This window comes from Mercenaria mercenaria, chromosome 2, assembly GCF_021730395.1.
Source record: "Mercenaria mercenaria strain notata chromosome 2, MADL_Memer_1, whole genome shotgun sequence".
Classification (NCBI taxonomy): domain Eukaryota; kingdom Metazoa; phylum Mollusca; class Bivalvia; order Venerida; family Veneridae; genus Mercenaria; species Mercenaria mercenaria.
The window spans coordinates 98,082,947-98,105,226 of record NC_069362.1 but is presented as its reverse complement, the minus strand read 5'-3'; the positions used below and the strand labels follow the sequence as shown (position 1 = coordinate 98,105,226).

General features: G+C 33.4%; 1 protein-coding gene across 1 annotated transcript in view; it reads right to left on the bottom strand.

Annotated features, from left to right (window-relative positions):
• Nucleotides 1-8,362: 8,362 nt before the first annotated feature.
• The window catches only part of LOC123564671 (uncharacterized), a 93,889-nt gene continuing 79,971 nt past the window's right edge, over nucleotides 8,363-22,280 (bottom strand). The window contains exons 28-34 of the mRNA XM_053527398.1: nucleotides 18,789-19,503; nucleotides 17,972-18,101; nucleotides 17,314-17,537; nucleotides 16,342-16,516; nucleotides 14,496-15,713; nucleotides 12,802-12,905; nucleotides 8,363-10,713 (exon numbers count right to left, since the gene is read on the bottom strand). Of these exons, the coding sequence (XP_053383373.1) occupies nucleotides 10,663-10,713; nucleotides 12,802-12,905; nucleotides 14,496-15,713; nucleotides 16,342-16,516; nucleotides 17,314-17,537; nucleotides 17,972-18,101; nucleotides 18,789-19,503 (2,617 nt within the window). The 3' untranslated portion in view covers nucleotides 8,363-10,662. The remainder of the gene's footprint in view (nucleotides 10,714-12,801; nucleotides 12,906-14,495; nucleotides 15,714-16,341; nucleotides 16,517-17,313; nucleotides 17,538-17,971; nucleotides 18,102-18,788; nucleotides 19,504-22,280) is intronic.

The following is a 22,280-nucleotide window of genomic DNA, read 5'->3' as shown; positions in this document are numbered from 1 at the left end:
CTATTTTCGGTGCCTTAAATAACTAACTTTTGTCTTTATCCTTTCTTATTGTTACAGCACATGTTTCAATATAAAGCCATTTTTTGTAATAGTTGCAGCAATTTGGAATATTTGTGAGTTTTGGTGAGGACAAAATGACTAAAAAAATATTTTTTCAAAACGTTCTTTTTCATTCATTATAGATGTTCAGTATATTATATAAATATTATATGGCAGCGTGGGTGACATTGGAATTGTCAACCCGAGGGCAGAATGTCACCTGAGGCGAAAGCCGAGCGGTGACATTCTGTTTCGAGGGCTGATAATATCAATGTCACACACGCTGCCATATGATATTTATTTTATTATACCGAACAAAACTAAGTACATAAAAAAGTATTAAAAAATATTTCTTATTCATTTAATTCAACAGTTTCATCTTTTCAACATCCTCGTGAACGCAAAAATTTATTGAATAGTGACGGCACTACTATATGTTTACCATATGTTGTGACAGGAAAGGCCGTACCGGCGACAGTAACCATCAAAACAAATCAACACCCTTTACAATATTTACAAATTTATTTACATAAGATGATTATTAACAATGAATAGATATGAAAAGAAAAAAACTGATTATAAGAAAGAAAAAAAAAGAAAGTTCAGTATCTCTAGATACAAAAGTTCTTATAGTCCATTCTAATCTGACGTGACACAGGTCTTTAATGTAATTGTGAACTTTAAGTAGCACAAACAAAACATCTCAAAATCCAGTCCCTTTAAACCGTGAATACGTTGATTCCGTATTGGCTCCCTATGGTGGTAGGTGATTGCATCCCTGAGCTGACTTCAGAGGATAACAAAAATCATCGTCTTTGCGGTTTACGGCACAACCATGGGACGAAAGCTCTACGCTGGGAATATCACATCCAGGCGAGTGAAGACAAGTGAACCTCGGGCATTGTACTTCCGGGTTATGACATCACCAGGTAAAATCGTCTGGCGGAAGAAGCTAAAATATATAACATATGGTAAGCACCATAGCAAAACAAATAAGTCAGGGCATAAAACTGCTCCTTTGGGTACACCATACCTCCGTAGGCTCCCATAAATAATACGTGCTACTTATACAAAACATATGTGCTACTAAGTTCAAACGTCACATGATTAAAATACGTCACTTATTACTTCCATATTACAAAGATTACTTACTTAAAAGACTAAAGTTAAAGTATGAAATGATATGAAAAGTATATGATGAAACATTATAGATACGGACATGATAAACTGCAGCTATTATTTACAACTACAAACTAACAAAATTCAATGTAAATCAAACGTTATATGATAGTTGGCATCCATATAATATCTAATGCCATACACTAAAACGGACATTGTATGTGTATGCAATAGACTGTCACACAATTTCATATTACAATAATATATACATGGTACTAGACTTGCCATATAAATTTATACATAACAATACAATGCAGTAATGGCGTTCCATAATAACGAAATGTTTGACATAAGTTTTTGAAACAAAGTACTTTATAAATATCATGTTACAAATTTCAGTACAAATTTTACATCTTATATAAATGAAACATTTTAGATTCCTCTTTCGAAATAATTTACAAAAGTCTGAAAAATTTAATAAATCATCCTGACATACCGAAACTAGCTAAAATCATATGCCGAAAAGTAAATGTTACAGAATTCTGTAGAATGAACAAAAATTTACCAAATAAAAATCGTAATGCAAAAATCATACAAAAATCTAACAAATAAATTTCTTACCTCGATCGAGCATAAATATCTAGCAAGAAAATAATTCAGACATAGATTCGTCTATAAAGTCGTAAGGTGGTGTGCGTAAGGCATATCTAGTCCAGTCTATTTAAGGGTAATGTCCCGCCAAATACTAAATTTCATGGGATTCACGGCTAAGCCGTGGACTCCGACTATTGTCATTTTCACGGGATTCACGATATAGCCGGGGAATCTAACTACTTTGGCGCGAATTTAAATTGACAATTTGAGGCCCATAATAGTGGTTTTGGGGATAAAAACATAAATTACTGAAGTTTATAAAATATCAACTTTCTTATTACTGAACAGAATTTAATGAAATTTACATGGAAATTTAAGTTATGAAATACAGAAAAACATGAGAGGTATTTCATGCGTGAAATCTGACATTTACCTCAATAGCTCAAAAATTTACAAAAAGATGATGCAATACCTGCATTTACACTACAGCTAAAATAAGGCCCGTATGTCAATTTGTGACATATGTGTACAAGGGAGGCAATCATTGCATGTTTTGGTTAAACAATTGCATGAGTTATTTGCCCTTATATGACATTATCCGCGCGGTCACATGACCTGACAGTCACTTTTGCTTCGTCACGTGTCAAAAAGGTTGAACATGTTTTTAATAGTCTAAATATCTCTTTCTCGGGTATTGGGATTTTATCTTTGTAGACAAAAGTGGGATATAATAAAGGCAAAATATCCATAAATGTGTGTCTCAAATATAGAAACAAATGTAAACTTATTGACAATTCCTGGATGGACATTTGCAACATGCACAACTCTGAAAGCGGATTTTTGTATGCATTTTCCATTTCCAAAGAAAATGAAATTTCGAAAAGTTAAATTTTCTACATAAAAAAGTTGCTTTTGTCCTAAGACTTTCTGAAATTCTTTTGATTATTCATTTACACATTAAAGTCAAAATAGAATTTTTAAAACGTTCTTTGTGTCCAGTATGACTGAAAAGTCTTCAAAAGCAAAACTGGTTAAAGTCATTTATGACGATAAATGCAAAACTAAAATAGATATTTTGAAACTTTTGAAAGAACACCATTCAGGTGACACAATTCTTTACCTTCATTTGTTTTCGTGAGTCATGTATCAAGAATCTATAAAAGTACAAGTATAACACAATATATATAGACAAAACTGAAAAAATGTAAATAATATAGATCACAAATGCTTTAACTTTAGAATTATTTGCTGTAATAGAAAATGGTATGTCAATAAAAGTGAAAATCTATGAACATACCCTGTTGTATCATATTGATCAAAATGCTCAAAAAATCTCTCTCTTTAAGATAGTTCTGCACATTTGATAAACCGGAAGTATTGGCATAACGTCATTTATCAGGAAAACGTAGAATAATGCCTGGATTCGGCGTACGGCTATGAAAATCATTTTATGAATTAATGGCAACAGGTGAGTAAATTTATTGCAAAGGCAATGTTACTACCTTTCTACAGTTGAAATGTGATTTAAACGTAACATGATAAATAATTGCAAGAAATGTCTGAAAATCAGCCCGAAATTCGTGGATCTCTTTACTTATTGGCAAATATCTTGAAAACAAGCACACGGACCTACACATTTTATTTCAACATATTATAGGCCAGATATTTATTTACGACTGTGAAAAGTTTCATTAAAATCTACATTAGAGAAATAATATATTCGCCTAAAAAATGTTATCAAAATGGAGATTTTCCCATAGACTCCCACTGCGAAAACTTGTGAAAGGTCAAAACTTTTTAAATGATCCTAGCAAATAATCGAGCACACGACCCCATCTTTTTTATCTGCTGAGTTTTCCAAGTACATGCTGAAGTTTTGAAAAATTAGGGTTTAAGCAAAATTCTACATTATAGAAAAAAGTTTGATCCAAACGTTCAGAACTACCTTAAGAACTGTGATGTTGTTAGAGTTAGGTATTATAACTATAACCTTACCTCCTTTACCGTAACCTATTTTCTTGTGGAAACATCAATAGTTATATATTGCACAAAGAGGCACATGATGTGTCGTTACACGAGTAACATAGGATGAAATGTGCATAGGGCCTGCAGCGCGTCGTATTGAGCACAACGATTAATTCATTATATCACTCAAATCTGTCTCATATCATTTTGGATCTCCACTACGACCTGAAATGTCGTTATGACACGGGGCAATGGACATTAAGCATGCAGCAGTCGTCTGGTTTTCACATATAGCTGGAGTTTCTCTATAGTAAAACTCCCTGTTATATATTTCTAGTCGTCATTGCCGAAAGTTCTCTTTGTAAAAGCGCATGTAATACATTGGGACGTTGCACACTTATTAGCTCACTAGAGTACAAAGTGATTAGCCTGTATCCGACGTTCGTACGTTATTGTCCACCATCGTTGTGTGTTGTCAACAATCTTACGATTAACACTCTGGATGTCACAATTTTACACCAATCTCAAAGAAATATTGTCAGAACATTAGCCTCAACAAAAGTTACGAGTTTGTTAATGAATAATCTACGGTAAAAAATAGGTCATTATGTCATTTAAAAGGAAAAGCTTTTAACACTTTATAGGCTACCTTTTCTATCTCATCTTTTTTAAACTTTGTCCGAATGTGTGTCTCTGTGAAATCTAGGTAAAGTTAAGCAATGGATTGCTTGAGGTTAAAGGCTAAGTAACTAGGTAAAAAATAATCTTGTTTACACTTTAGAGGCTACGTTTTCTGTTTGACCTTAAAACTTTGTCAGAAACACTGCTTTTCATGAGCTCAGATACAAGGTTACGAGATCAAAGACCTTGTTATTATACTAGAGGCTCATTTTATTACCATAACACGTTGTCAAATTTAAAACTTGATCACCTAATGCCTTAAACTAGTTCACTAGGTCAAATTATAGAAAAGCATTGTTCACACTCTAAAATCCATATTTACCATTTTCATAAAACTGCGGCGGAAGGTAAGAATTTACAAATTCTCAGTCAGATTGAAAATAAAATTACCTGAGGTAAAGCACTAGTTCACCAGGTCAAATCATAGAAAAGATAATAGGTAAAGGTAGATTTCTCGGAAGCACAGAGCACCACAAACACAGCCTCAGAGCCACGCATTTGCAAATTAGGCTCACACCCAAAATAGCTGGAACGTAAAAATATTTCAGACGGGTTGCTTCAAAAATCCAACAAGTACATTTTATGCAAAATATAGATGGAGGGGGGGGGGGGGGGGGGGGAGAGGAGGTTGAAGGGGAAAGTAGAACAAGGATGAATATACAATGGGAATGCTACGTTCCTTAATCACAGTTACACTACACCATAAACCACAGTAGCGCAGACATTCATGTACCAAAGACAAAAACAAACACCCACACGCAACTAACTTAGATAAAAAGACAAGTAAGATATAACAACACTGTAGAGCACCGCCCAAGACACACAGACTCACAAGCACACAAACGCACACATATAAGCAGGAAAGAAACAACAATCGGGCACCGCCTTAGGATTCCGACAGCCAAAATTAAGGTGGGTACGATAACTTACTCATAGTAAAAGGGGAGGAGATGCCAAAACAAGGGAGCGCAATTGCAAGGGGAAAGGATGGGGGCGATAGGGGGAGTGAGGAGAATGAGGAAAGAAACGCAATGTTTCAACAAACATTAAACAAGACAACATACGCAACACAAAAAACAAGACAGACAGAAAACAAGTTGAAAATAGTGGAACTGGGGATTTAAACGCGTTTATGGCATGCAAACCTCGCACTTACCCTATTCTCAACAAGTTAGACAAGACAATGCTGATAAAATGCCAACAACAAACAAGACTACATACGCAACAAAAAAAAAACGAAATGGACAGTTGATAAAATGCCAACAACAAACAAGACTATATACGCAACACAAAATACGAGAGACAGAAAACCTTATTATTACTCTAAATACCCATTTCAATAAAACTCTTATAAGTCTTTGTCAGACTTTTGTCTCTGTGTATAAAACTGGGATACTTGGTCAAAAGTCAGGACAATAAGTCAAAGGTCAAATCATAGACGGACCATTTTAATACTATAGAGGCCGCATGTTTTAATGATCTCCATAAAATTTTGTCAGTATATTTGTCTTTATGAAGTCTAGGTCAAGTTCAAAACTGGATTATCTAGATAAAAATTCTAGGCCACTAAGCAAATCAATATGTAGCTGACTGGTAGTTGTGTGTTTCTTATGTGATTAAAATCTATTTTTAGAAAATTTTGGACTGGAATAATAATCATTTGAACAGTGTTGCATCCGTAAAAAATAGCGCATCACAATTTTTGACCAAGCATTTTCAGTTGTGTGAACGCAAGAGAAAAGCAACAAAATATGTTGCAAACATCATCGGTTAATTGATCCTTCAAACAGGTAGCATTGCGACTTATTGAAAAATTTGTTGTATCATAAAAAACACGCATGTAATGTTTATTTCGTCCGTACTTCACAATTTTGACTCTCCTTAAGAATAAGCACACCGCTGAGAACATATATTTGAAAAGGCGGCCATTGTTTCCAGTCCATGTAGTATGCAAGTACATTGTAATAGAGTTCGATATAACTAACGAAATCAACAACATGTTAAGTTTTGAACATTTACACTTTTTTTTGTTTTATATAATATTCATTTCAATCAACCTTCATAAGCTCCCTCCTTAAAATCCGTCAGTCATTTATTAGAAAATCTTATCAATTTTCGCTACAGTTCAAATAGATAAGATTCATGGCAACTATTTAATCTACCGGGCTATTGATCAATAAAATCCTTAATTATTTGATATTCAAATAGATAACATCTTGCAAGCAAACTATTTGTTTCAAAATATATTGTATCATTCGAAGTTTATCATAAATCTATTCGCACAGTTTGTACACACATAACCTCATTTGATCTACATTTATGGTGGAAATATAGAACAGTATAAAGATTCAGTACGGCATTGAATGGCAGTATGTAATACTTGATTAAAATCAATGCCAGCCTAACATGATTTCTGTCGGTGGCAATTCTGCCACCGGGATGGTCCAGTCCTTCTTCTGACCGCGTGAAACCTAGCAATTCTGATAATTACGATATTTACGATTGAAATACATTGAGTAATTTCAGCCGGTAGTATGGGTGTTTATGGAAGACAGAAGCAAAACATCAAGTGAACGAATTGAGCAAGACGTTGTTAAAGAAAAGACGGAAAACACTGACTTTTCATGGGTCTAGTAAACAATGAAATGTTCCAGCTTGGGGGATAGAAGTAAATTTTACATGAGGAGGTGATGTATTTACAACCACAATCAATGCGTAACAATTAAGCATTTAGGAGTATGACAAATGTCCCGACAGAAGGTAACGATAAAACGGAGAAATATTCGCAGAGACTTTATCTAGGAAAAGATGAAAGTGACAAATGTTTTGGAGACGCAATGAAATTCTAGCAAGTACAAAAATAGTTCCCACAATGGGTGTTGTCATGGGATACTGCGTTCTTTGGAGCTTGGCTTGCCTTGTTGAATATTCATGATTTCCTTTTCCCCCTCCCCAAATACTTCATCCATTTCTCTTCTCTGCCCACTCTGAATTTCTTGTTTATTTCTTTTGATTATAATGCAGTTGTTGTTTTTTCTGTCGGGACATTTGTCATACTCCTAAATGCTTAATTGTTACAGATTGATTGTGGTTGTCCACTATAGTTTCTACTTGTTGCAAGCCTACCTTGCGATGTATGGTCTTGACTGTGTGCTGTGCTTCTGGGAAATATATCCTTACGATATAGTTTTAATATAAAAAAGGAAACAAATTGAGATGTTTTTCAATTCATTGATTCAAATTTATTCAGGCACAATATCAAGATAAGTTTATAAGCTAATTAAATTAGTAACATCATACACACAATCTAGATATGAAAAAAATATACATTTTTGCAACTGCATAAACACAGGTCAGGTCAACAGATAAAGCATGTTGATATTCAAATGAAATTATGATATTGCACTCCAAGACTTTCTGTTATGATATTGAAAACATAGTAAAGCCCAGTAAGTACAAGTAATTATTTCTATTTGTATCCCTGCATCTTAAAGGTCGCATAAGTATAATACCTATACTTAATTTACCGACATTCTGAAAATCAAAAATACAATAATTATTGTATGTTATAAGACTTGTACAGTGTACACTCAATGAATTTATGAAATTGAAGTTAAAATATGTCACAAAACTTGACAAAGCGACCATATGGTTTATAAAGTAACACTATAACAGTTATAAATGCTATTTCTAATATGTTTGTCTCTGTTAAAACACGCTTACGCTAGAATGACGTCACGTTAACGTGCGGTGACGTCAAAGTTTTTGTTGCGATCAAGAAAGAGCGCTTCTATATTTTATCTAGTGTTTGAGATTAAGGGCATATTAGAATCGAAATAATTTATAGCACAAACGTGCTTTAACACTATTTATACACTCGCGTGGTAATACGTCGCTCAAATAATTTCACGAGGGCGCAATTTCACGAGGGCTGCGCCCTCGTGAAATTATTACGCCCGACGTATAACCACCCATCGTGCATAAATAGTGTTAAAGCACTCTTTTGCTATAAATTTTCTTAAATAAAAATTGTACCAAAAATTCTATGGATAACGGCTTTTAAAACTTTTCACGAAATATAAGTTTAACCGCAATGACAGAAAATTATCACTCATTTTAAACTAAAATGTGTTGAACATATAAAATATCATGTGTATGTCGAACTCGCATACATAAGGGGAATCATAAACAGCGTCAGTTAATAAACATTTTTATGAAACGCAAAATGACCAACGTTTTGTGCGTTACGTCTGTATGATGCATGCTCCTGAAAATGCTTGATAGATGAAAATGCTAAGACAAAAAAGGGGTGAACTCAAAAGAAAATCTGACAAGTAATTTCCAATAATATGTGCACGTCAACTTCATGTTGATGATGTACACCAAGTTCGATTTGAACTGGATGAAAAACCGGAGGTATTGAGAACACAAGGTACAGATATAGTTGTAACATGGCTAAGCACAAAAGGGGCATAGCTCAAACAAACCATTACTAGAAAACATACTCACACAACAGAGATGACCTTTTATTCAAAAAGAAAGTTCGTATAAGGTTCAATAAGCGGTGCCTCATATACATGCTTAAATTTCAGGTTATGATCCTTTAAATGCAGATAACGTCACAGGAACACAATTATATGTCATGTGGCGACTTTCCAGCTTTTGATGGTGGAGGAAGGCCCCAGGTGCATCTTTGTGCATCATATCGCCTAGGTAGAACCACCGAACTTCCGTAAGCCAGCTGGTTGGCTTCTCCAAAGGAAGATTCAATCATTCAACGCCCCAGGTTTCTGAAAAGTTTAGGCCTAATAAGTCAAAGTTGATAGGTTTAAGTTACACATATGACTATATTTTGGGAACGTCAAATTAATGAATTATTATAGGAGCGCAACATTATTCCGCGAAAGAACGAGTGCATGTTTCTCGATGCAAATCTAATAACTTTTTTATTACATACGTATCTATACTTATAACTATTGCATAAATGTTCTTTAGCCTGAGTAAAACTGAAAATACCGTTGTTTAAGAATTTTTATACGCGATGGCATACATGAAACTGACGTCACAAATGACGTCACACACCCGATATGAAATTTGAACGTCAATATGGAAAAATATTGACGTTTCATGTTCCATTTAAACCTAACGGATATTACAAATGAGTGTATAATAATACAGTATACATGCATACTATCACATATTTTAGAAGTATCACCGGAAATGACTATATCGCAGGTTTGTGTTATGTGTACTACTAAAATAAAAAGTACAAAAAGGCGCAAGACTACCACACACTGTGTTTATGATAAACACGAGAGCAATGCAAACATCTTTATATGTTACATTAAACAGTTTATGTACTATTACCATATACCGTTCTTTAGGCAAAAGCAAATTACGTTAGAATTAGATGAATATCAGTTGACTTCATCATGGTCAGCTAAAACTAAATACCATCATGTTCCGTACTTAAAAAGGCATAGAGTTGTTGAGAAGTAACGATAATGCAGAAATATGATTGGACAATATGAAACAGCTCTAACAATTACTTACAACACTTGGAAATAACTTTCTGTTATCATATAGCCAGTTTTGACCACTTCCTTGAACACTGAAGGTTTTCAATACATTTAATGCAATAACTCGTTTTTGAGTTAAGGGTCATACAAAAAGTGGGGAAAAAGATATTTGCATGCTTTTCAAATATTAGAATGAAATATATCTGGTATTTTCAGAGTGAAAATAATAAATAAAAACAACTACAAAATGGGTAATGTAGTCAAAACATGAAATAAAAAACAGTTTGTTTTACATGTAAGATCACCATATCTTTCACTCATGAACATATATGTATATTATGAACATAATTGACCGTATCATAGGAATCGTTATATATTACCAGACACAAATTATCGTTTTCTCTACAGTATATATCATATATGGTTAAAGATTTTCAATCATTTTTGAAATTACTATTCCTGTGAAAAACGTTAAATGCACAGACGTTCACGCAATCAAATCAGATTAATACATCAGTTAGTACTTTTGTATCTTTACAATTTGTGACAGCTGGTAATAAATGAATTTCATTATTCCGTTTCGTATTGTTCTGTATTGTCATGATTACAACAAATTCTATATTGTCATGATTACAACAGATTTGTTGCGAGAGATTTGCGCTAACAGAACGGCTACAGTTTGAATAATACACATCTGTAGGTAACCAAATATGACAATTCGTAACAGTTATACTGTCCTTCCGATCTACTTTGAATTCAGATCGTAATCTCCCAATAATCTGTACTTTTTGCTTGACTGAAATGAAAAGACATAGTACGCATTTAGTTCTTTAAGTAATGTCTATGAAATAATAGTAAAAATATACCCTTCTATGAATATGATTGATATAAAAAGAAAGTTTTAACATTTCGAATGCATTTTTGTTGCATTTGTACGAACAGCGACAACCTATGATTTATCCGAGAAATTTAAAGAAAATGTAAAATGTATCATATAAATATCTCATGTTGAATTAAAGTATGTCTTCTTACTAGAGGTTGTTTTAAAATACAAGGGGAATAAATCGTTTCACTAAATATCTGTTTCTTATTTAGTTTGATTAATGTTAAATACATGAATGACAACAATACATAAGAGTTTATATACAGCACAAACAGGCAAGTTACAAGTTTTAACAACATCAGCTACGACACTCCCCAAAATGCCACAATTTAAAATATATGTGTTTTTTTTTTTCGATACCTGTCCTATAATTAATCATTTCTTTTGCAAGGACGTTTTGGCAGGGTTGGAAATTAATAAAAGAAGAGAATAAACATAGAAATATAAACATAGAAAACCCATCTGTTAAATCGGAATTTTAGAAAAAATATATTGCCTTCTAGAAACAGAATATCAGGTGATTTTTTTATAATAAAATATATAATTATATCGTTGCACTACGTTAACTTGTCTTCAGTTTCAAATTCTTTGAAGAATTCGTTTTATATTAGCCATGTATGAAGCTGGCCACGCTTTCTGGGCGTTCTGCTTATTTCTAATATACTAAACACTGGCTTATCACTAGGGCGTATTGTTACTAAGAAGGATGGAATACACAATTTAGCCATGTCAAGTAATTTATCAATAAAAGAACTATAAGCTTTATCAACAGAATTATCTCAAAGAAGTCAATAGTCAGTTTATATCATTTAAAACATTTGTACATTTTTGTAGTTCAAAAAAAACGTCGTTTTTAAGGAGCACTAAATAAAAAATAAATCAATTCTTATAGGTACATACGTGGCATAATTATCACTTTTACGTCGGTCTGTTTCATTCCTGATTCATCTTAGAATGACAAATGGTTGGTAAACGTACTTGAATGGTCACTTACACGGATTGGCTTAGTATAATATTTATCATAGATTCAGATTTATAGATTTTCTACTAAACAATTTAGTATTCAGTATTATTGCCGACTTGTATAATGTCATTTATTTCTCTGAAGCCTTTTCAGAAATCTGCTGTACAGTTTTGTGGTAAATAGTCAGTGCATATAAAACATCAACTTTTGTCTTTAATTTCTAAAGCCTAAAATGTTTTAGGCTGACATGAGACTAACGCAGACAACATATCCACCTGAATGTACATAATTATCATTCCGGAATACATAATAAATACCATCAACCATCCAGAGATAAGAAGCTGTTGTAAGCTTCTGTAGTAAGTTAGACATAAAATGTCACAATCTAAGATCTATTCCCTGAAGCAGTTCATCTTGGTTATTTTACAGTATACTTTTTGGTGTACTACTGAAAAGCAATGATCCGTATTAATAACAGGGAGGGCCTACACGATTTTATTCATTATTTTTTTATCAATACTTTCGGAAGAATCAGATTAACTGCTGTGTAGAATATAAAAAAATCAAATCACACTTGTTATGACGGACAAGTTTCTTAAAACGTTTATTAATAAACAGTTAATCTTTGAAGCTCATGAAACAGTTGGCCATGATTCCTACTGGATATGAAACAAATGAAACTGATTTAGAAACTGTCTGCCAACCAATGGGATACAGCCCTATTGTCAATCCCCATGAAACTATCTCTGTATCTATTTGATAAATGTTTTAAGTCGATAAATACGGAAAATATTGATAAATGGTTAAAGTGGTACCCTGGGGGACTGGAAGAAGAGCTAATATTTTTGCAGTTGCGGGCAAACTAAAAAGCAATTAGAAAACTGAACATTAAAAAATTGCTGGAAGCAAACTTATTGTTGACCATCTTTCTTCTGGGATCAGAAAATTTAGCAACTAATATTTATATCATTTATATCAATATTATATTTAAAAAGAAAAAGAAAAGCCAGAACGACAACCAAACAACTTTTTATTACCTTTGACTTTATTGCCTTTGGTCTAAGTTCACGGAGAAAGCCACGTAGGTCAGTTAATATGTCATTCAGTTCTGCATCAAAGTCCTTCCTTTCTCTTACCTTGTCTGAGAATAAAAACAAATTACCTTTAACATAACAGAGTAATATGAAAAGCTGCAACTATCTGTGATGGACTGTCGCGTTAGTAAAGCTATAACAAAAGTGCCTTTGCAAAACTAGAAATACATTCTGCATGTCCAAGGGCAGAATGTCGAGCCCGCCAGCACATTTGGCCTTTAAGTGTGACCTTGACCTTAGACCTAGGGACCGAGTTCTTGCGCATGACACTCCGTCTTATAATGGTGAACATTTATGCCAAGTTAAATCAAAATCCCACCATGCATGAAGAGGAAATGCTCCAGAAAATCTTCAATTTGAGCTTTAACCTCAAACTGTGACCTTGACCTTTGAGATAGGAACGTGGGGTTTCTCATTGAGGTAAACATTCGTGCCAAATATAAACAAGATTTGTCCATACATGTCAAAGTTATGGTCCTGACAAAATCGGAAGGACGGACGCACGCACGCACATACACCGACCCGCCAAAAGTGACGACTCTATCAAGCTCACCGCAAGCGGGCTCGACAACAAAGGAATGTAAACATTAAATTCCCAAGACAAAATTATTTAAGGCATCGCAACACACATTTTACTCAAAATTTTACATGCAAATGTTCATAAAAATAAAATATGACTACGTGATTACAATAAAGTCAATAGTTTTGTCATAATTATGTTTTAAATATCTATGTGAACACATGCAAGTAAAAGGATGTGCATTTCACTACCTGTATTATGCTTTTATTCGATATTTTTCTCTGGCCAAAATGACAAAATTCTGCAATTTTTCTGCAGTCAAACTCAATATATATCCAATACATGTAAAAATAATGACAGTCAATTGTAAAGCAGGCTGTGTAAAACAAACTCTTAGGAAATTTTTTTGAAATTTCACCTGGTCACCTGAATTATACACAAAAATCCAATCATCATCAATTGATCCAACTTGTTTTAATTTACATGTATATAAACAGGTGATATTATAAGTTGACTGTTCAATGAAAAACTATGTTATCTCACTATGTAAATCAATACAGTTAGCGAAATGTTGCGTTGAACCATCGATATGTACTGGTTTGCCTAGCTAGCTGTGGTCAGTTATGCATGTACAAAGAACAGTTTAAATTAAATTTACATGGGGTTGTCTTTTTGTCTCTAATGTAATAACCAGGAACAATTTAGACAAAAAATCCTTAAGAGTTTGTAACATACATATTGTACTTCAAAAATAACTAAATTTTGTCATTGTAAAATGCGTTATAATTGAGTTTGACTGCGCATAAGATTTCAATATTTTGGGGTAAACTTTCGGTCTAAACGAGACTCAAACACTTTTCAAGCGGCGTATGTACTATAAATCATCATATGCTTCTATGTTGATGATACATGTAATTGACCAACTGTTAAGGCTTTAGTGCAGTTCTTAAAAGAAAAATACTCGGCCTCAAAATATGAACTGATATTTAGTTGTGAATGTAGCGATGCCTTAAACAAAAAGTAAAAAACAAGGCGGTTTAAAACTTGATCATGAAACACCTAAAAGTTATGAATCTTCTATACAGGGTATAATATGAAACGACTGTCCAACTTTTACCTGCATGTTTCTTCTTAGATGGTCGGAGCTTATTAAATAATTTGCTAATTCTGTCAAAAACCACTTCTATAATGTTTGGTGGGGCTAGTTTCTGCTGTTCCGTCTTGACCTTTGAAATACTGAAGTTCAGAATGGCGGCCGCTATGGTGACTAAGGTCATTAGAACAAACATCACAAATGTAAAATAGTAGAATTCGGCGAAGACTGGTTTAGAGATGAGAATATTAGACACTCTATTTTTTCCAATAATTGCCTCAGTTAAGGTACCGTATGATTGAAAAAAATCTTTGTACTTTTCCTCCTCTTTTCCAAACAGAAGAGTTCCGAAGATAACATAACCAATGTTTGTGATAGTAAAGATAAGCACGAATCCATAAAGATCGCTTGAGGCATTCGATATAACTGCCGCCATCTCGTTGATTTTTCCGCTGTATCCAAGGATACGCGAAACTCTTACAGACAACAGGAACGCCAAAACACCATAAGCTGTATTCGTTACAAAGTCATAGAAAGCGAGGTTTTCAAATCCAACGTAAGCATTTTGGTCGTTGTGAAATACTTCTATGGTTTTTCTTATGATATATATCTTGTAAATGAAAACTGAAATTGTTACATAGCTCATTATCAAGGAAATTAGATCTAATATGTTCCACATTGATTTGAAAAATGTTTTTACGTCCGTGAACATTTTGTAAGCTAATGCAAATGTTGCCGCTATTACGATAAGCAGGAAAGAAAATTGAAGGAATAAGACAAAGTTGCCATCACTGGAGTCTAGATACAGTCGAAATACTTGGATGTCAATGAAAGGTAGAAAGCCTCCGACTTCAGGAAATTCGCCGACAAATTTCGAGTAGATAAACAAATTTGTATTAGCATTATACAATGTAAATTCTAGAATAACTGCTCTAGTTTGAACATCGACCCAGGTAAACTCTGCCAATTCGTCAAAAATTATTTCACAAACGTCTCTGTTTACATCCAGTTTCATAAAATAGCCCCCACCTCCATAAGTGCAATACTGGGCTACCGTCGGAAAACCCCAAATTTCATCTGCAGACGTAAATTCCCATGCAGCTGAAGAGAAGTATGTTGATTTCTCTGCAAACGGACAAGGCTGTTTCTTCCATCCCAAGCAAAAATTCTGCGTTTCTTTCTTTTCATCTTCATATTTATTACGACATGTCAAGTTTACACCTAATGGGCCAATACAGTCCTCTGCAACAATACAGACGAATCTTCTTTATAAACACATTACAAGACAAAAGTTATATAAGAACAAATCATGTTAACTTGGATTATAATTACATCAAGTTAACACTTAAAGTAAGACCAGAAATAAAATCCATAAGAAGGGGTTAAAAGATTGTGTCAAGAATACATATTTATCGCAGTTACTGGTATTGCATTAAGATTTATGTTGATAAGGCACTGAACACATCTCTAAATATTAACAGTCCATTAATTCATGTGAAATGCGTCTGCAACATTTCCTTTCAGTATCAACAACTTGTAAAATAACAGGCGATCTTTGCAACCATGCCCTGATTCTATTAAAATTAACAATGTATAAAACAACAACATCTAATTGAAATCCAAGCGAGCGTGTGAAGTCATTTTATAATTTTACGAAAGTAAACGCCCCCTGTGACGGTCATCCCTTAACGTGTAAGTATAATTTAGCAAGTCACACAAGAAACATTTCTGCGAAATTATGTTGAAATCGGTACAGCATTTTTAATAAGTTTTTAAAAGTTTCTTCTATGTAGATATGACCTTTTTCTGCGATTCGTAATAATTTGAACATTTATGACGACCAACAGAATAATAACCTTCGATTTAATACCTTGCCTAATCCGTAACTGTCGCAATCTGGCAGGTCCAACACGGATGTTACTTAAATCTTCCATATAAACTTTATTTTCGTTGCCCTCATAACTTGCTCCGAAATATGACTTTGAAAAGTACGTGTCAATAAATGTACCTTTCAGCCACTTTGTGTAAGATTCCAAATCAGTAACCTGAAAATATCATAGATATAGCTGAAATTACACTAATTTGTCGTTTAATCTCCAAGAAAAATGCATATCATTTCTTTCTGTGACTTGTGTTGTATGTAAAATCGAAGTAACGCTTTGCATCAAGAGGGACACCAGGTATGGTTTGAAACAGTTCAATTTGTGACATTATATTCATAGTGAATGTTTGTCTCCTCAGTTGTGATGATTGCGATGTATTTGTATATTATTCCATTTGTGTCTATTTTCTGACTCAACAGATTATGTACTTAAAATAAAATGCGTTTTCTCATGTTTTTCGTTTTCAATTATGCCATGGCTATTGACAGCTTTTCTTATCCTATCTGAGGATAGTGAAGAGATATTTTAGTCAATACAGTATTTGAACAGAATTTATAGAATTTTATAATGATAGTAGAATTTTCTTTGATTTTAAAAAGGATTTTACCCCATTTGACGGGAAAGAAAATTAACTGTTAACACATATGCATTCATTACCTTAGACGGGAAAACAGGAAAGAACGTACTTGTCAGAACTTAGAACTGAAACAAAGTCTCAACTTCTCAGTAATTAGGAATGTTTTGCGTACTATGTTGTTGTTGTTTTGCCTTCATAGATATAAATGTATAAATATCCGTAACGGAAACGTATAACATAATGACCACTGCATCACGTTTAAAAATTCATTACAAATGGATAAAGTTATGTGTTCTAAAACTAGGTAATACATTGTCATTATCTACGTATTAAGTTAAAGGAAATATGGTGACATGTTTTACAAGTTCTTATAAAGTCCTACCTCTGACGTGAAGTGAAATAGTTGTTCAACATGATTTTTCAAATAGAAAGATCTTGGATCTCTACTTTCATAGCTGATTGTGTACACCATGTATAAGAGAGCACTATACATAACAAGTTGAGAGACAGTCTTCAACAGTTGATGATTCCGTATGCGTTTTATTTTGTTCTTTACCAATGTCGCTTTACTTGGATTTTCAGGTTTATACAACACACGGTTGAAGTCTGTAATTAACGAACGCATAACGGTGTAGACATTTGCAATAAACCTTTCTACATTAACTTTATAAGTTGTCTAGAAAATGTCAGTAGGAGAATAATACAATTAACCTTTAGTCTGCTGGCTGTAAGGGATTCTGCCTTTGCGGCCAGTGCAGACAATGATCAGCTTGCACATCCGTGCAGTCTTATCATGGTCTGCACTGTTCGCTATTCAGTCAGTAAATTTCGGTGAACACCCCTTTGATAAGCCAGTGGTACTGCCCAAATTGAATGATGAACCAATTTATTTTAGAAATTTAGCAGGGTAAAGATTAAAATACTATTCAGATAATATTCTAACTATGTTGACAATATGGTATTTCAGCGTATCTGTTTAACAGACGCACAATACCTAGACGATGATAGAGCATTTTATTATTAGACAAAATGAAACGTACGTGGTCCAATGTTCAGTGTAGCAGAATTATATTTAGCTTTTTCTTCAAGCGTGCCAATGTCTATATCAGGTTCTAGCGGTTCGTAAGCCCGCTGACACATCAGCGAATACACTAACAGAATTATTACAATCTGAAAAAAGATGAAATTCATTATTAAACAAAAGTCCCAATCTGTCAAATTATACATAAATTATTTTTCACTTTTAAGATATTTTACTTACTCTGTCAATGTTTGCCATTTTGACTAATTCAAGGGCCATAGACTGATTACTCTTTATACGGGACCAAGATTTTATAGACATATACATTATCTATAAGCCTGAATCACTCAGACGATCAGGCTGCTTATCTAACTTAGCTCAGCTATAAATATTAATGTTCTTGCCATGTTAGAGGAACATTGGTTAAGATTTTCTCAAGTTAGGGATACATTTTATTAATGGCGTCCGGGCGCAGCCCGCAGCAGGTTTTTCAATAACAAAATAAAATTAGTGAGATCCTTCTGACGCACAATAATAGCTCGGTTTTAAGGGCGTATAGAAAATAAAAACAATTTCAATATTTATTGGAGTTTAATTTTCGTGGGATGTATTGTTAGTAGAAATGATACTAGTCAGATTATCCAGAAGATTTTGAATGTTCTTTTTATTTCTGCAATCGTAAAATATACGTCAGTTTCCAAAGGAAGGTAACATCGTCAATCCCCATCCGTTACTTTTCTTAATTTCGGTTCTAACACATTAAGCTTTATATTCAATTGATGATAGGGAAAAAATAAAGTTCTTCTCTGTGCAAAAACATTGTAGAAACTACATACCTTAACACTTTCAATTAGAAGAACCGAGCTTAGTACGGAAACGAGAACTGCAGTCATCATCTCTTCTGATTTCACAAGTTCCCATTCAGAACTAAAAGATACTACAAGAAAGGCTGCAACAATAAGTACCATCGCAAGAATAGCCCAACCAACGTAGATACAGCAGTGGGGCAGGAAAAAGTTATTATATTCTACAGCTTCCTCCGCCGGAGGCCAATATCTTCTTGCGAGTACAGAACTATCCAATTTTATTTTTTCATTAACTCTTCGGTATGCTCTATGTATAAACGAATCAATGTTAGAACTATTCTCGGCGTTTTCAGAGTTTCTAAAAATGATTGATACGATTATAATAATAACGGAAGATATTGTCATGGAAACCATTGCTGCTTTGAAATTTTCCATCGAGAATCGGAATGGCCCGATAACTACTTGATTAAAGACGGTGTTTTCATCTGGGGTCTCGACAATTATCGCGCAAATAATCATCGTCAAGTAGACAAGAGCAAGAAGGCAGGAAAGGCGTTGAACTCGGGTAAAATTATTCCTTACTGGACGCAGTGCCACAGACAACCAGAGATGATGCTCTACTAGAGTGTATGCGATCATGTCCAGATAAGAACGGACGTCTTCATAGCGTTGAGCATTGAGTGTGTGGTCAACACGTGTGCCGTCATCGCCATAGTTTAACCACTTGTTACACACGAAAGAATATCTACAAATAATATGAAAGTCTTACAGTTAACTCTGATAACTCCAAATACTTCGTTAACTGGGTAAATGCTATAAAATTGACATATCTATGTATATGTTAAGTGATTTAAAACGGAATGTTTACTTGCATAATTTTTGTTTAATCATAAGAGGAGTAAATCGTCTCTGATGGCTTTAAATAATGAAAAAAAAAGGAATAAACATTCTACATTTTTTATACAGTTTACTACATGCTTCATTTCATTTTTATATTACAATATCAAATATAGTTTACATCAATGATTATGAAAAAATAAATATATAACTTTATTATGTATTAAGCCAATTCTGGCCCATGTACATGCATCAATATAACATAATCACAGAAGAAATAACAATGCAACTATACCAGATGTGTAAGTAAGATGACAATAGATATATCAAAAGATGAACACTACATACCAAATGCATGTTATATCTTTGAGAGAGGGAGAGACTGTGAGAGCATTATTTAACATTATGACAAATATCAAGTGTTACATCATAATAGAGACTTTTTAACATATATTACTGACTGCTACATTGTATTAAAAATCAAGTTTCGTTTTTCAAACGCCTTGTAAACATAAGCTGAAAGTCTTCTTAAATCATTAACATTTTCAGTTTTAATTAGTTCCATAAATTTGATATAGTTAGGATGAAACCAATAGTATCTTTTAATGTACTGATGCCTTAAATCTGTATATAGAGAGCACTCAATAATAAAATGGTATTCATCCTCCAAAACATTACAAAATAAACATTTTCTTTGATCCAAAGGGACGCTTACAGGTTTTCTCCATCTGCCACTTTCTATTTCTAGTCTATGTGATGACATTCTTAGTCGAGACATACTTATTCTATGTTTTTCAACAATGACATCATTTAAATATTTCTGAAAAGTAAAAGTAGCTATTGTTCTGTAAAATAAGGCACGAGAGGATCCCTGTAAGCTGTCGTTCCAATTTTGTTTAAATATATCATAAAGACGAACCTTCAAGGTTTGTAAAAATATATTGATGTCCCCAACTCCTTGGTTTAACCACACCTCATAAAAACCTAACCTTGACAATAAATTTCTAACACTATGTACCCAATTTATATGATTAGGGTGTAATTCAATATCATTTTTTAATAGAACATACATCTGTCGTGCATATTTTACCTCTTCGCACTGACACAATTTTAACCAGTATTTTAAAATGTGTAAATATCTGTGCGTAATATATGTCACTCTTCCAGTTTCACCATATACAAAAGCATTTTGACAACAAACTTTAACTCCTAACAACTTTTTACAGAAACAAAGATGGGCTCTTTCAATATGTGTACCCTTGTTAAAACCCCATATCTCTGAGGCATAATTCATAACCGGTGTAACTAATTTATCATAGAGATTCAATATATGTTTTGGCGAGATATATGTGAACTTATACAAATACTTATTAAGTTGAAAGGTGGCTTTCAGTGCTTGGCCTGCTAACATTTTGTCCATCTCGTTAAAAGCACCACCTGTCGTAAAAAGAACACCTAGGTATTTAAATTTGCTAACAATTTCTATTTGTTCATTATTATAAGTAAATGCTAAATTATCTGGCAACCGACCACCTTTTCTAAAAATCATAATTTTTGTTTTCTTCGTATTAACAGTGAGCTTCCATTTAGAACAATAATCATACAAAACATTTAAAGAGTTCTGAAGACCGTCTGCAGACTGAGAAAATAATATAATATCATCAGCATATAATAAAAGACAGAGTTTCATAGTACCAATATCAATACCTTCTATACCTTTGTTTATGAACGTGTCTTCTATGTCGTTTAAAAACATGCTAAAAAGGAAAGGAGAAAGACATTCACCTTGTCTGACCCCTAAATGACATTCAAAAATATCACTGACATTATTAGAGAGTTTAACTTTTGATTTTACATTATCATACATAGACTTAATAACATTTAAAATTTTCCCTCTTACTCCTGTTCTAATAAGTTTGTACCATAAAATGTCTCTCACAACGAAATCAAAAGCCTTCTGAAAATCAACAAATGCACAGAAAAGTTTTTCATTACTATTACACATATGAGAAATAAGGCTGTTTAACACAAAAATATTATCTATTGTTCCCATATGTTTACGAAAGCCAGCTTGCGCTTCAATATAAACATGATAGTTTTCTGCCCACTCCGTAAGTCGATTGTTTAAGATTCTGGTGAACAATTTACCTAAAACATTAAAAGTGTTATACCTCTATAATTGCTTGGCTCTCTAATATCACCACTTTTAAAAATGGGAACAATAAAACCGTCGCTCCAAGAGTCTGGAAAATAACCTATATTTAGACATTTGTTAAATAACTGAGACAAGTATGGTAATAAAACATCTATTCCGTGTTTGAAAAATTCATTTAATAATAAATCTGGACCTCCACTTGTATTACTTTTCAACTGCTTAACTGCTTTCAGTATTTCTGTGTGACTAATATGTTCATCTAATTCGGTGAACATTATTTGAAGTTCCCCGTTTAAATACCTTTCGTTAAAAAATAAAACATCTTCATCTGCCTGATAAAACATATCCTCAGGGTTATTTATGGCTTTAAAATATCTAGCGAAATTATCCGGGGTGAGAGAGTTAGGATAACTACCGCTAGTTAATCCCTTCAACATTTTCCAATACTGCTTAGCATTATCTGTCCTCGCTTTAATCAGCTTATTAGTTTCTTTCTGTCTATGTTTAAAACGCTTATTTCTCAGTACATG